The sequence below is a fragment of the Sinocyclocheilus anshuiensis genome, unplaced genomic scaffold, assembly GCF_001515605.1.
Source record: "Sinocyclocheilus anshuiensis isolate Anshui unplaced genomic scaffold, SAMN03320099.WGS_v1.1 scaffold348, whole genome shotgun sequence".
NCBI lineage: Eukaryota > Metazoa > Chordata > Actinopteri > Cypriniformes > Cyprinidae > Sinocyclocheilus > Sinocyclocheilus anshuiensis.
Genome location: NW_015555762.1, coordinates 1,114,367 through 1,129,583, shown reverse-complemented (window position 1 = coordinate 1,129,583; position 15,217 = coordinate 1,114,367). Strand labels below are relative to the sequence as shown.

The 15,217-nt window shown below is 35.1% G+C and overlaps 1 protein-coding gene across 1 annotated transcript in view; it reads left to right on the top strand.

Moving 5' to 3' along the window:
* LOC107673991 (partitioning defective 3 homolog B-like) overlaps window positions 1-15,217 on the top strand; it is a 176,434-nt gene that overhangs the window by 116,069 nt on the left and 45,148 nt on the right. Inside the window, exons 17-18 of the mRNA XM_016467843.1 lie at window positions 4,866-5,081; window positions 8,317-8,500. Coding sequence (XP_016323329.1) covers window positions 4,866-5,081; window positions 8,317-8,500 — 400 coding nt within the window. The remainder of the gene's footprint in view (window positions 1-4,865; window positions 5,082-8,316; window positions 8,501-15,217) is intronic.

The following is a 15,217-nucleotide window of genomic DNA, read 5'->3' as shown; positions in this document are numbered from 1 at the left end:
ATAGAGAGAGAGAGAGAGAGAGAGAGAGAATGTGAAGTTTTATTTATTTTATATTTATAGCTTTGTTATATATATTTTATAGATTTATATATACATAGTACAAAACCTGATCACAGATTTACTGTATGCATACACTCAAACACATGGCATTGGATCATAAATTACATCATAATCAAAACCACATGCACACAATCAAGACTGAAATTTAGCAGCGCTCACAGCATGTGCATGCATAAAAAACATACACAGTCCAATTTACATGCATAGCCTACACATGACGCTTTTGTGTACTTCTCAGGGGTCGGGAACAATGATAAATACATGGAAGGCTGATTGGAGTGTAGTTTTACAGATAGATATTGACAGGCTGCAGGCTGTTCTGCTGACGCACTCATTTTTCTCTCTTCCCTCTGGCACGCTCTACCTATGCCAGACTCCTTTATATGCTCTGACATATTTCATTATTAGGATGGTCTTGAAGACGTGGCCGCTCTGAGTTTAATCTGACTAAAAACCCTCAGCTAGGGCCAGCCAAGCCAACCACTGCGGCACTCCAAGACCTCTCTCTCTTTTCTTGCATCTGCTTTGCAGTAAATGTTGTATTTTTTATTTCTTTTTCCTGTAAATTCACAATCTAGTCCAGCATTATGCAGGTCCTATTATTATTAGGTTTTTGTGGTGTCTACTAAATGTTTTAGTAAAAATTAATTGCTTAAGGTAATTTTCTAGTTATTTTTTCCTAATAAAAAAATTATAGTGAGTTATGACTTATTATGCAGTTTATCCATCAGCCTAACCTTAAGCAACCTCAAAAAACATTGCACTCATGTGATGTTCCCTTTATGCTAAGTCACAAATCATATGACTGCCTGTGAAAATTGTATCCTGGAAGCCATAATCCGTTATTTCTATAGAGAGTTCATGAGAAAGAGGTTGTCAGATGTTGCACGCTAGTCTCAACCACTAAATGACACCATAAAGGGAGTTTTAGGTGTTCTGAGAAAAAAACACTTCGCTGTTAATGGTCATATTAAGCTTTAGATAGATTTTATTGTGAAAGCCGATAGTGAAGCATATAGCTGATAGCATGAAATAGTGTGGTTTGGGTTTGTGTGTTTAAATGTACGCAAACACTTACGTAAGGTCTAAAATGTTTTGCTTTCTTTGCTAATGGCAGGTAAACTAGAAAATTTCATTACATTTGCATTTATTTGTAAATGCATTTTATTTTATTTATAAAATAAAATGCATTTATTTTATTTTATTTTATTTTATTTTATTATTTTATTTTTTTATTTTTATTATTTTTTTATTTTATTTTAAAGAAACTAAGTTTTCTTTACTGATATCCATTCCTTGCTTCCTTACAAGATGTGAACTCAACCAGTCACAATTTTATTTAATATTTTATTGCAGATAGGATATATATAAAATGATATCCATTCCTTGCACTGTTTATAAACAAATATGAACACCAGTCACAAGAACGCACATACCCATAACAATGTGCTTGTCCTATTTTCGTATTCTCTATCTCTGCTACTTTCCAAGCTAAATATTTTCCAAGTTGAATATTATAGGTAAAAGCTGTCAGAAGAAGCTCAACAGTCACTGACCTCTGAATTGATTTTTGCATAAAGGTCAAATAGTTGTTCTTAAACTGCGATTTTAACCACGCTTTATGTTGCAGTTCCTGAAGTGCACAGTTGAAACAGGCATGAAAAGAATTAAGAAAGTAAACCAGGTCAATTTTGATTTCATTTCGACTACTTCCATTGTTTTTGTGCACACATTAGTGAAGTATAACTCTCCTTCTTGCAAACAAAGCGAGGCGTGTATGTTTGTATGTGTGTGTGTAGTTGGTACAATGAAGAGCTGAGTCTCGGTCCACAGGAGAGGAGAACATGTCCATTAAGAGGATAGATGAAAGATGCTGGAGGCAGCGCACTCTCTCTCTCTCTCTCTCTCTCTCGCTGGCTTCCCTCCAACACACCTACATTTTCCTGCAGCCCCTCTCGTCCAAATGAAGACCACTCATAGAGGCTGCATTGCTCACGGGCTCTGCGGCGCTTTAGTTCACAGTTCAACATCCTCCAATTCATCTCTCTTCCTCTTCTTCCAGGAGCTGCATGGCAGTCGCCCAGTTACCGTTCGGCCCTGCAGTGCTGCTTCTGCTGATTTGTTTGTTTTGCTCTTCATCTCATTATTTTCCCTTTTCGTGATAATGGCAGCATACAGGTATCTGTCTGCCGGAGAGACTTGCCAATTACCATTTTATTTCCTAAGAAGCCGTTCAAATGACTTTCCCGTCTCGCTGTCGTTTCTCTCGGTCTGTTTCTGTTCTCGCTCGTCTAGTTTGCTGTTGATTCAGGTTGAGAGCAGCCATGTTGTGCTGGTTTAGATTGATTTATGCAAGCGTCCCAGAGAGGGCCATCTGTGTCGTGTGTTTATGTGTGTCGGCATGCATGTGGAAATGAAAACTACATTTTAAACATTTCACTGCTTAGATCCTACCGATTACAGCTGCATTTCATGGAAGTGAAATAGATGTATCAGTGCTTAATTTATGCATTATGAAATCCCAGAACAAGGACCGGTCATGGATCCCAGAGTTTGTTTATTGCGACATATTTAGTCGGTAATTAAATTTATGAGACTGAAGGCAGGTGGAATTTGCTGCAACCAGTTTTGAGTTTAAATTGCGACCGGTCATGGATCCCAGAGTTTGTTTATTGCGACATATTTAGTTGGTAATTAAATTTATGAGACTGAAGGCAGGTGGAATTTGCTGCAACCAGTTTTGAGTTTAAATTGTATATGCACTATGGTTCAATAGTTTGGGGTCAGCACGATTTAAAAAATGTATAAATAATTATCATTTTCAGAAACGATGCATTAAATTGATCAAAAGTGACAGTAAAGACATTTATAATATTACAAAAGATTTCTATTTCAAATAATGTTCTTTTGAACTTTTCTTTTTTTATTCAAAGAATCCTGAAAAAAAATCTGTTTCCACAAAATTATTAAGCAGCACAACTGTTTTCAACATTGATAGTAATCAGAAATGTTTCTTGAGCAGCAAATCAGTATATTAGAATGATGTCTGAAGGATCACGTGGCACTGAAGACTTGAGAAATGATGCTGAAAATTCAGCTTTGATCAAAGGAATACATTACATTTGAAAATATATTCATAAAGTTATTTTAATTTGTTTTAATATTTCACAATATTGCTATTTTTACTTTATTTTTGATTAAATAAATGCATCCTTAGTGAACAGAAGAGACTTTTCTTTTTCAAAAACATAAAAAAAATCTCCAGACCCCAGAATTTTAAAATGCGGTATATAAGCATTTCATTCAACTGGATTTTGTTTTGTTTTGTTTTTTGTTTTGATTTGTTTTGTTTTGTGCCAGGGATTGGTTTTTATGAAAAATACCAGGTTTGAGCTTTCATTTTGTAATTTTAAAGCCACATTAATACTGAACTCAAACATGCCATCATCAGCCTTAATTTTTGCTACGTTACAGATATATATATATTTATATATACATATACATATTTACATACTGGTAAAAAATGTATAGCCTGAATGCACTGTAAGTCGCTTTGGATAAAAGCGTCTGCTAAATGCATAAATTATATATATATATTATATATATAGAGTTAGATTTACAATAAACAGTACATTTAAAAATGTTTGAGCTGTCTCACAGTTTGGTGTCATTTCCACCGTTTTTCCACTATTAATGGTGTATTTTATGATTTTGCTGATGGTTTGTAAAAGTTAGATGTTAAATGTTTACAGTGATTTTACCACAGTTCAACTTTGTTTTGTGCCTAGAGACTCTATTTAGCTGTAGTAAAATGATGTGTGTCCTTCAGTGGATTATTAATTTATTCTTTTGTATACACATTTTCACTGCTGGTTTGCGAACAAAAGTATTTCTTAAAGGGATACTTGAGCCAAACATGAAAACTCTGTCATCGTTTACTCACCCTCATGTCTTTCCAAACCCGATTTTTTTTTCATCTGAGAACATAAAAGGGGAAATTTGAAAACTTCTCCATTTGTGTTGATTGCAGCGACATGAAAGTGAGTAAACGATGACAGAGTTTTAGTTTTTGGCTGAAGCATCCATTTAAATCATGATGTGCTCTTTCCTGCATGCCACTTTTTACCTCTCAATCACCAAGCACTTCTTTTTTTTATCTTTTCCCCGACTTTCTTTTGCCCTTTCAGTGTTTGTGCTATTCCTCCATTTTCTTCTCTTGTTTGTGCTTGTTGTAACCCCTCACCTTCTCCTCCTGCTCCTGGTGTCATTGTTCTCAGTGGTTTGCATTGCTTACGGAATCACAGTTGTTCTTCATCTCTCAGGGCTTCATTTAATGCTCCTCACCCTTGGACTACTTCTACTACTACTTTTCTGTTTAGTATTCCTGCACGTCTGGTCCGCGTTTGCAACGCCTCATTTATTCGGTGATGCTCTTTCACCCTCACCTTGAGGTTTCATCATCCACCCTCCATCCTACAGCCGTCTTTACATATTTCATCTCCGTCTGTTCTTTGAATGCGTCCAAATCCATTAGACTTTCAGCTCAGCTCACCACACAACTGTTGCATTTTCAATTCACAACTTGTGACCACCCTGTTGAAAATATCAGCTCAGACCAGTGGGAATCTTCTTGATGGTCCAGGCTGGTTAGTCCCGATGTGCCATTTCATAATATTTGATGGTGCTGGTCTTTTCAGCAAGACTCTATACACTGTTTCTAATCTTGCCCTGCTTTTCAAAGCTTCACTTTTCATTACCATCCTCCATCCTCCCATCACTGACATCCGTCCATGTCCCTGTCTCAGAACCCCTCTCCTCTAACGGGACGGCGCTGGGACCCAGGTTAGGTCTGCAGAAGTCCAGTTCTCTGGAGAGTCTCCAGACAGCGATGGAGGAGGTCGGTAAGGACAAGGTGCCCTTCCATCGTCCACGCGCGCACATGGTGAGAGGCCGAGGATGCAACCTCAGCTTCAGATACGCCATCGACAAGTCCTACGACGGGCCTTCTGAACCTGAGGACGGTGAGTTAAAACCATTGAAAGTGTTATATAACTTAAAAAAAGGTAAAATTTGTAAATACAACATTAAATAGTTAAACATTTATTAGAAATTATTATTTTTTTTTGTAAATAGTTACGTGCTTTTCTCGTTTTAGTAGGTTTTGTTTTTATATATTTGTACTTTATTTTAAACTTTATTTCAGTTAGTTGCTGAAATTAAATTAAATTAATTTTTTTATTTTGGTGAGAAAATTGTTTGTTTGTTTTAGTTTTATTTGACAAGAACAACACTGAGCAGAATAATAAAAAAAGAATAATAATGTGATTTTATTGTTAATATGACTTGTTCATAATGATATTTAAATAACAAATAAATATGATTTATTTATATGTATTTAAATGTTCAAATTCTACCATGTCAGATTTATTCCAATTAGTCCAAAAATAAATATATTTTTTTAAATAATGTATTAATTTATTAATATTTATTAATATTTTATTCTTATTTATTTAAATAAAATATACATGCATTAATTTATTAATAATACAGTTTTAATACATTTATACATTTACTCAGTTAAGCTATTTATGATTTTAATAAGAGTTTAATTTGTTTTTAATTTGTTTCTGATCATGACAACCAACAAGAAATATGTGAAATGTATTTTTTATTAGTGCACCAATGTATCCGTTTTTTTATGTCTAATGCTACATAAAACAACTCTTTTTATTTTCTATAATATATATTTTAGCAAATGGCTGCAATATAACAAAGAGTGAAAAATTGAAGGGGGTCTGAATACTTTCCGTACCCACTGTATATAATGTATATTGTCAGTGTTATTCTATAAATGTGTTGTAATTTAAACAGAAGGCCTTGTGGTTTTCTGCAGTTATTGCTCACCACAGCCAAAGTACATTAATGAGAAGTGTGTATGTGCTGCATAGCAGTAAATGCATGTTGCTGAGCACAGTAGCGAGATTGTCATGAGTTGTGCCAAACATGTGCTAACAGTTACAACTGCATACCACTGCTTCTCGCTTCGCCAAAAGTGCATCTGGGCCTTTCACATTCATTACTCTCATCAAACATAAGCCTATAAGTCTTAACATGCATTTTTCCTCATTATATATTCTGGTGCATTATGAAAGTTAAAGTCAACATGAAATCAACTGAAATTCACTCTCATTTGCTTATTATAGTGAACAACTTATTATTGTGTATATATATATATATATATATATATATATACAAACACATATACATATACCTGTTGAGTAGAAATGTCACATTATGGAAGTAAAATAGGCTGCAAATGCTGTTTCATGTTGACTTTAAATCTCTTTTAAAGTTCAGAACGATATCTCAGAACAGTTGGGTGCCAGTGAAGCTCCTTCACTTTTAGTAGCTCATTTGAGAGATGAATTTGACTCTCTGTGACTCATTGAGTTTCGTGAGCCAGTGAGGAGTGAATCAGCAAATACAAGTATCACTGATTTTTGTGAGAACCTCCAGCAGCAAGTCAGCACATTCAAGGGCACGTATCACCCCTGCTCTTTCTCATTGACACTAAAGACCTCTTCTAAATGAGAAATAGAGACAGACCTTCAGCACTAGCCAGAGATGCCTTCGATTAGAGCCTATAAGGTGTCATGAATTAATGTCAAGCTTTCTGCACCCTTAGCCGAGGTGGTGGATGAATGGAGGTCTGTGGATATCAACTTGATGCAACAGGAGGGTGAATAACACCAAAACATGTTCAGGCCACATGTCACACCTAAAGTAAAGTAAAGTTATAAAATAAAACATAAAAAAAATTAATGTTTTGCAAAAAGAAAATGATATTTGCTGGTGCGTTAAAGGAACATGCCACTATTTTTGAAAATAGGCTCATTTTCCAGCTCCCCTAGAGTTAAACTGTTGAGTTGTACTGTTTTCTAATCCATTCAGCCGATCTCCGGGTCAGGTGGTAGCACTTTTAGCTGTAGCTTAGCTTGAATCTGATTAGACCATTAGCATCTCGCTCAAAAATAACCAAAGAGTTTCTATATTATTCCTATTTAAAACTAGACTCTTCTGTAGTTACATCGTGTACTAAGACCGACGAAAAATGAAAAGTGGCGATTTTCTAGGAACTATTCTCTCATTCCGGCGTAATAATCAAGGAACATTGCATAAGCTACAGAATACGTAGAAAACGAAATCTATAGGACTAATAGCGAATTGCGCTTTGGTTCCTATTTTAGAACGTCTTTAAAAAGTAATTGTAGCCTAGTTACAGCAAAAAATTCTATATTTATAATGATAAAATAACGATGATATATTTCAAAGAGTCAGTTCTGCTGTTTTCCACATGCACCGCGATCTCTGGCAATTCATTAGGCTATAATGAATAATAAACATATCCTATCACATAGTATTCAAATCCGGAACAAATTAGTTTTTTCAAGATGAATACAGATGTTTGTGTGTGTATTCTGCAGTTCTAAAATATTTGAATATATCTGGCTACCGCCAGACCCGGAGATCGGCTGAATGGATTCGAAAACGGTAAAACTCCACTGTTTAACTCTAGCGGAGTTGGAAAATGAGCCTATTTTCAAAAATAGTGGCGTGTTCCTTTAAGGATACAAATAAAATGTATAAATACTGCCACAATATGTAAATACTTAACATAAAAACGACAGATTGTAGATAAGATAATTATAATCTTTAAATAATAATTATATAATTAAATAGTATTTTTTTCCCACATTGCAGTAATTTTTTTTTTAGCATTATGATGGTTGTAAATGGGGTAATACTTTATATTATGCAAAATGCCCCCCCCCTCCCCCTAAAAAAACACAATCTTAATTGTCGTAAATGTAATTTATTTTATTATAGTTTTTTTTTTTTTGTCTTATTATTTTGTGGTGAAATATGACATTGTGTATGGACTTTGAAAATAATGCATTTCTAATTTAAATTTTTAGTCTCATTAATTTATCTATGTAGGACAAATTTTTCTTAATTGTGAACTTTTAAATATTTGCTTTTATGTCATTATTTTGTTTTCTTTTCAAAATATTTGATTTTTTTTTAATGCATATGACTTCTGCCTATTTGGATTTACGGTAATTATACCGTAAAGAAAGAATTTCTTCATCATTTACTGACAAACGGGAGTCTGCTTTGTGGATTGTTGTTTGATTCCTTATAATTAGTTCTCATTAGGTGTTTGCTCATGTCTGGGTCTTTGTTCTTCACCAACAGATGACTCTGAGGAAGACTCCGGCAGAGGCACGCCTGCCAGCAGCTCTTCTCGACAGGATCTGGATGATGAGAAGAAGGTAAAGAAAAAGAAAACCAAAAAGAAGAAAGAGAAAAAGAGCAAAAAGAAGGACGAGCCTGAAGACCCTGAGAAAAAGACAAAGAAAAAAGGATTTGGGTTGTTGAGGTACGAGTCTGAAAGCCAGAAATTCACACACATCACAGTTTCAATCAAGCATAAAAAGAAATCTTCACGGGAAATGCAGTGATTTGTGCCAAATGATTTCCCATAAAATGTTTGGAAGCTGTTTTGCAGCTCTTAAAGGAGCCATGTCATGGAAAAAGGACTATCCAGGGTCTTTTGAAATTATGTTTAATCTCAATAGTCCAAAATAATTTAGAAAATAGTAATGTAGAACTAAATTTGTGCTGATCCATTGATATATAGTCAGAGTTTTCGAGGGGGTGATTGATGGTGCTGCATAAGGGCCTCCTGACGCAGCTGCACATGGAGGCCTTCCTATAATTACAGCACCATGGTAATTGAGGACAAGAAAAGTGAACTAACTATATGCTGTCTTTGTGTGATTTTATAAATATAGGCAGAGACAGATAAGATGACAGACATACAGTGATATCCACATCTTTAACTGAGATCGACAGGCTTGTGTTTGATGGTTTTATATTTGGGCTTCATGCATAATCTCTTTTCCTCTTGGCGGACATGAGAACTCTTTTCATATGAGATGAAAGATGATTGAATGACAGCATATGTGTCTCTGAACTATATAATAGAGCTTCTGTACCTCCTCTGTGAGAACTGACCCCTGTTTTTCCAGCATTGACTATGAATTGATCAGCAGATCCCTGCGTTTGCATGGAAACCTTAATTTTAATCAGTTTTTAGTGATTTTATCTTTGCTAGCTTTGGAAAATTTTCACATTTTGTCACTGCTAGCTTATAAAGTTGACGAGAAATTGTATCCACAAACCATTTGACTTCCATAATGACATGTTCCTGAGTGAAATAGGATGTTCAACGAGAAAAAGTGCAAGTTGTGACTTGATCTTATCCATTGGTAATCATTTGAATCGTGCAAAATGGGCAAAAAGCATGAGAATGGATGAAAGTCAAGGATATTATCTTGTTTTTAGATAAAATATTTGCTTTGTTTTTCATACTATTTTCACCATTTACTGTCTACACTACATAGCTACATCGTAAAATCGTCCTTCCGTGACTGTAACGCTTTTCAAGCGGCGGTCAAAGTGGCGCGACAGTTGTTTTGAGAGACACGTTGAAATCTCGAGTTATGTGAAAGGGTTCTGTTCCCCTCTCTTTAACGCTGATGAAATTCCCAGAAATTCAAACTCGTGGGCCGTCAGCCGAACAGCTTGGACGTATTCATTGAGGGTTTTTGCCAGGCAACTCGTATCACATCTCTGCTTTCCAATCTGCTTCCTTATTGAATTTGAAAAATGACTTAATTAGCCATTGTGTTATGGTGCAATTTAATCTAATTGTAAAGTCTTCACGGGTGCTTTTCATCATCTTAAAAAAAGAAAAAGGCAAATCATAAACATGTGAGAGCGTGATTCATGGTTCGTTTTTCAACTTTGCAGCAGAACAAACTGGTGATTTTCATTTCTTCCCATTTAGGGGTGAAAATATTGTGTTTATCGTGCGACAGAGTGTGGTTTTGAAGACAGATGTGCTGTTTGTATGGATTTGGGGGCTGCTTTCAACATAAACAATAGAGCGTCAGATTTTTGGAGCTTCGTGTTTTGGCTGCCTGCTGTGATATCTTTCGATTCACTTGTCTTTCAGGGTTTTCACAATGAAACAATGATTCACAATGAAACAATGATTAAAGCTTTCTGTATTATTTGAGTTTCTGTTAGGGATAAGTGTATAATAATGGAGGTTTTGGCTGGCTGTATGTATTTTGCATTCAGTCTCAATATATCTAACATATAACAATCTAAACAATCAGATACAATTTTCACCCAGCAGATGTAAAATGTAACTTACATTGACAATACTAACATCTCACATGAATTTGCAGAAGATTATTTTCATTAAAATAGTATTTTTATTAATACGTTATTTTAATTATAATAAATAGGATTATACATTTTATTTATTTTAAATATAGACAAATATATAATGTATAAAATATATAAAATGTTTGTATATAAAAACACATAAATAAAAATATAAAATAATATATAACAGCCCTAAACTACATATTTTATCTGAAAGTCACATAAAAACATGCGCTACAGAATTCCTCCTTTTAAACATGCAAATTCAACCTCGCACAATCATCAAATAAATAAAACCCTCACATGTGTTTTTTTTGACACTGAACCCACATTTTGAGACCGTTCTCTGGAGTTTCATACTCTCCCTCACTCCACTCTAATCTAAAACGCACACGTCTGCTGCTTTCCGATCCGTCCACCTCAATTCCGTGTAGCGTTCCGAATCTGAACCAACAAATCCAAAGCGGCATCAAGCCAATTAGCACGCCTGGACTTCCACTACCCAGAATGCATCATACAAGAGTCGTGTTGCACATCGAGATTACACACCAACCCTCATCTTGCATTCCTAAGCCAACAGCAGTTAGACACATACTAGTGTCGCTATAAACGCGCTCATAGTGTTTGTTTATGAGTGAGCAGATGGCTTTGACAGTAATCTGAAATGGAGATGATTCTTTAATTTACTTAAATTTTGCATTTGGCTCTGTTTAATCCCTGGATGATTTTAAAGACAGTCAGCGCTCTCCTGCTGCGCTCTTGACATGTTGTGAATGTTGTTCCTCCTACAGTTTTGCGTTATTAAAGTTGTAGCTTTTTTGCAAAAGTTATACATTACATTTAGTTTGCTTTCGATTCTTTCAAAGATCATTTGGGTTTGTGATTCTGTACGGTAATGGCAGCCGTGTCGAGTAGCGTGTGCCGTGCACAGTCTTTTACAACTCCATAGAGAAACATTCAACCGTGGCTTCAATTACAGTGACTTGGAGTTACACGGCCTATAAAATAGCTAATACTTACCGCCTTGTGAAAACAAGCATTAGCGACTGACAGTCTAACACAGAAATGTCTTCACGTTTCTAAAGTGCTGCAATGTTTTAGCAAATACATTAGATTTGACATTTTCTGAAGGCAGTTTTAGTGGTATTTGACTGTGTAAAACTCACCATCATGGGGTAAGATTTGGCCTGAAAACGTTTCTAGTCTTTGCTAAGGCAGTAACTAAGGTGTCTTCTAAAATTTTATCTTATTTTTTTTGTCGGCCATGTGAAAATTTTAAGTCTGAGAATTTTCGTTGACAAGTAGTAATTGAAACTGTTTTGATTACTCTGACAGAAATATAAAAATAGGTTAATTTGATTTTAAAGTGTGCAGTTTCAGCACTACTAGTAGTGATAAGAAGTCTGATTCTTTTCTGTAAACTGGTCCTTTCGGACAGTTCGTTTCAGTGAACTGGTTCTTTGCCAGTTTGTTTACATAATCACACAGTGACATCATGTATACACAATTCTAATAATAAAGGGTTAGTTCACCCAAAAATGAACATTTTGTCATTAATTGCTCACCCTCATGTCGTTCCAAACTCATAAGACCTTTGTTCATATTTGGAACACAAATTAAGATATTTTTGATGAAATCCGAGAGCTTTTCTGACCCTCCATAGACAGCAACGCAACTATCCCAATCAAGGCCCAGAAAGCTAGAATGGACACGGTTAGTTAGAAAGCTGGAATGTGCAGCTTTATTCCTTGACGCTGTCCCCACCGGTCTCAAAACTCAAAAAAGGTGGGTAGACCAGTGGTATATAGTCATATTCCGCTTGACTTGCACTTTGCAACAACGCACCCTTGTTTCTGTAAAGATGTTCAGCATGTTTTCTACAAACAATGTCTGACGTGTTTGTTTTATGTGGCTTGAGAATGTGAAAAAGTGACACAAAATCCAACCTGAGCGGTCAGATTGAAACTAATTTCCAGAAATAAGATTTGAATACAGTACAGTATGAATGTAGCTTGAAACGGTTTTGTAAAAAATCAGATTTCATGTAATATTTTGCCGTTTAGACTTGCTAACTATGATCAGATTCCAATCAGATATGCACAAAAATCGGATTTGGACCGACAGTTTGAACAAGGCTATGAAGTGAATAAACGTAAATAAATGTGTGGCAAAATCTTAAGTGTTGTTACCTGTTCAAGTTCAGCATTTTCATTGAAACCTAAACATTCCATCAAATTCCTCCATCTTGCAAAAGAACTGCCACTGTTTACTTATGTTTTACCCTGTTGTCTGTCTCTGCGTATTTTGGCAATACGTCTAATTTTGTCTTCTAATTCTTTTCTAATTTTCTTTTCCCATGTAACAGCAATGGTCTCAACATCTAAACACCCTCTGGCTCAGCCTGCTACAGTAGCCACTCCCCAAACCCCCGCTATTTGTTGAGCTGGAATGATTGACAGTTCTGAGGACTGCTCTAAATGTTTTGATTGTGCCTCAAAGGCTCAAATTTCACACTTTTAAGGGAAGATAAACCCATTATTAGTGTACTTACCGTAGTCAATGAACAATAAAGTGGGTTCACCGAATGTATTTTGACATAAAAAAAAAGACAAACTTCACCTTTAAGAGCTGATTTACAGACAAAAGATGTGTGTTGTAAGTAGTTAATAGTAGCTGCTGTGTTTAACTGTCTTCGCACACACAATGTGCTTTCACACAAAGTGCATGGTTATGACATTTGGAGCACATATAATCACACAATGACATTTATAATGGATTCCACATCTGTTTATTGACATCTTGAATTCTAGCTTATATTTAGCATGGCACACATGCTTCAGCGGGGTGCAGGATGGACACATCATGTTTTATTTCCTGTCTGAGTGGGAACATATGAAGCTGTTAACACAATCGCTCAGTGCAGCCCGCGAGAGGCTAATTACTGAAATCTGTTTCTAAAATTGAACCCCATTCTGCAGTGATTTCCTCTTTTATTCATGCCGATGTGTTCTGTCAGTCAGGCGTTGTGGACTAAAAACACATATTCATATTAGCAGAGAAGGCGCAGAGACTTATGAATATTAATGAGCTTTTGCATACTTAATCACTCGTGGCAGGCCCTCCTTTCAGTGTTTGTTTGTGAGGGTTCATTTGTAAGTTCATCTGTGTCTTCAAACTTCAAAAGTCTCGACACGGTGCACGTCTCTCAAACTTTTTTGAGCGTAATGAAATGCGTAAGCTAAGTTGTCTACGAAAGGTATTAAACCTTAGACGTTTAACGATACGCCTATGTGTATTTTAACATCTCAAGGTGGCAGTTTAAGCCAAAACATAGTCACTTTATATAAAGAAAACTTTTGTCAAATGATGACAAACATTCTGCTTGTATTTTGAAATGATGACAAACATTCTGCTTGTATTTTGGTTTATAAGTTGGGGACCCGGTGCTGTCAAGCGCCAAAAAGGGCAAGAAAGCATGATAAAAACACCTTAAAATTAGCCCATATTACTCACAGTATTCCAAATCTTCTGAACGTATACAACAGCTTTCCATGACAAAAAGACTGCATTTTAAATAGTTATTCACTGATTTATTTTTGCCTTGAAAATCTTGTTTGACAGCAGTCACCATTCACTTTCATTGTATAGGCATTTAGCTATAAATATGTACTTTTCAGTTCCATGTAAGATATAATATAACGTAACGTAACTTAACTTAACTTAACGTAACGTAACGTAACAACGTAACTTAACGTGACTTGACTTGACTTAACAACAATATAGACATTTAGTTGTAAATATCTTTTGTTGTCCAATTAAAACTCTATTATTATATTATATTATATTATATTATATTATATTGTAATATGAGCTTTTTGTCTATTTTCATGGGCACATTATTATAAATATATTGTAAATATAAATATATGTTTGTGTTACGAATTATATTATATTATATTATACACTGCAGTATGATCTTTTTTGTCTATTTTTGTAGGCACATTATTGTAGTTTTTTTATATTTAATATTCGTTTTGAAATGTATAATATTTGAATTTAAATTTTAAATAGTTATTTCAATATTTAATATTTGAAATAAAATATTTTTAAAGAGAATAATAAAAGTGCACTACTAATACCGATGTGATGTTTCGTGAATAAATCGATGTGTTTTGTGAGTGTGAATGGTGAGAATATATAAGCACTTCTCATAGCTGCTCTCATACTGCATTACTGTTCATTTGTGTATTAGACAGACAGTGAGAGTGTCAATTTAAGCGCGCACTGTTGGATTGAATCTGTCAAGGTTTAGTCTGGAAACCACAAGCAGTATCCCATGACACTTGCTCGTCGTCTTCCATCTCCAGCTCTGGTTCATTGTGAGCGGCGTTATGAGACAGCTGAGTGATTGATAGACTTCTCTCCAGCAGGCCCGGGCTCAGGGAATGCTGCTCTGACGGTAAAGGTTAACAGCCTCTTTCCCATCAGAGACACGTCTGGCCTGGAAGTGGTCAAATCACATTAACCTTTACTTTCACGTCTTTTTAATCTTAGCAAGTGCTGAATAAAAAAAAATCCCCTCATGGAGATTCAACATGCTGAAATATAGAGGAACATCAACTATTTTGTCTTTTTTTTTTTAATGGCAAATTGTTATAGCAAGTTTTAAAATCATACTATGTGAAACTTTTAAGACTAATCACCTCTAAACTTTAGAACTCCTCTCCTCAATTGACATCCATAAAACATATGTATAAAATTAATGCCAATAAAATAATACAGGGCCAGGGTTATTATAGTTAACTAAAACTAAAACCATGAAAAGCATTTTCATTACTTGAAATAATATAAACGTCAA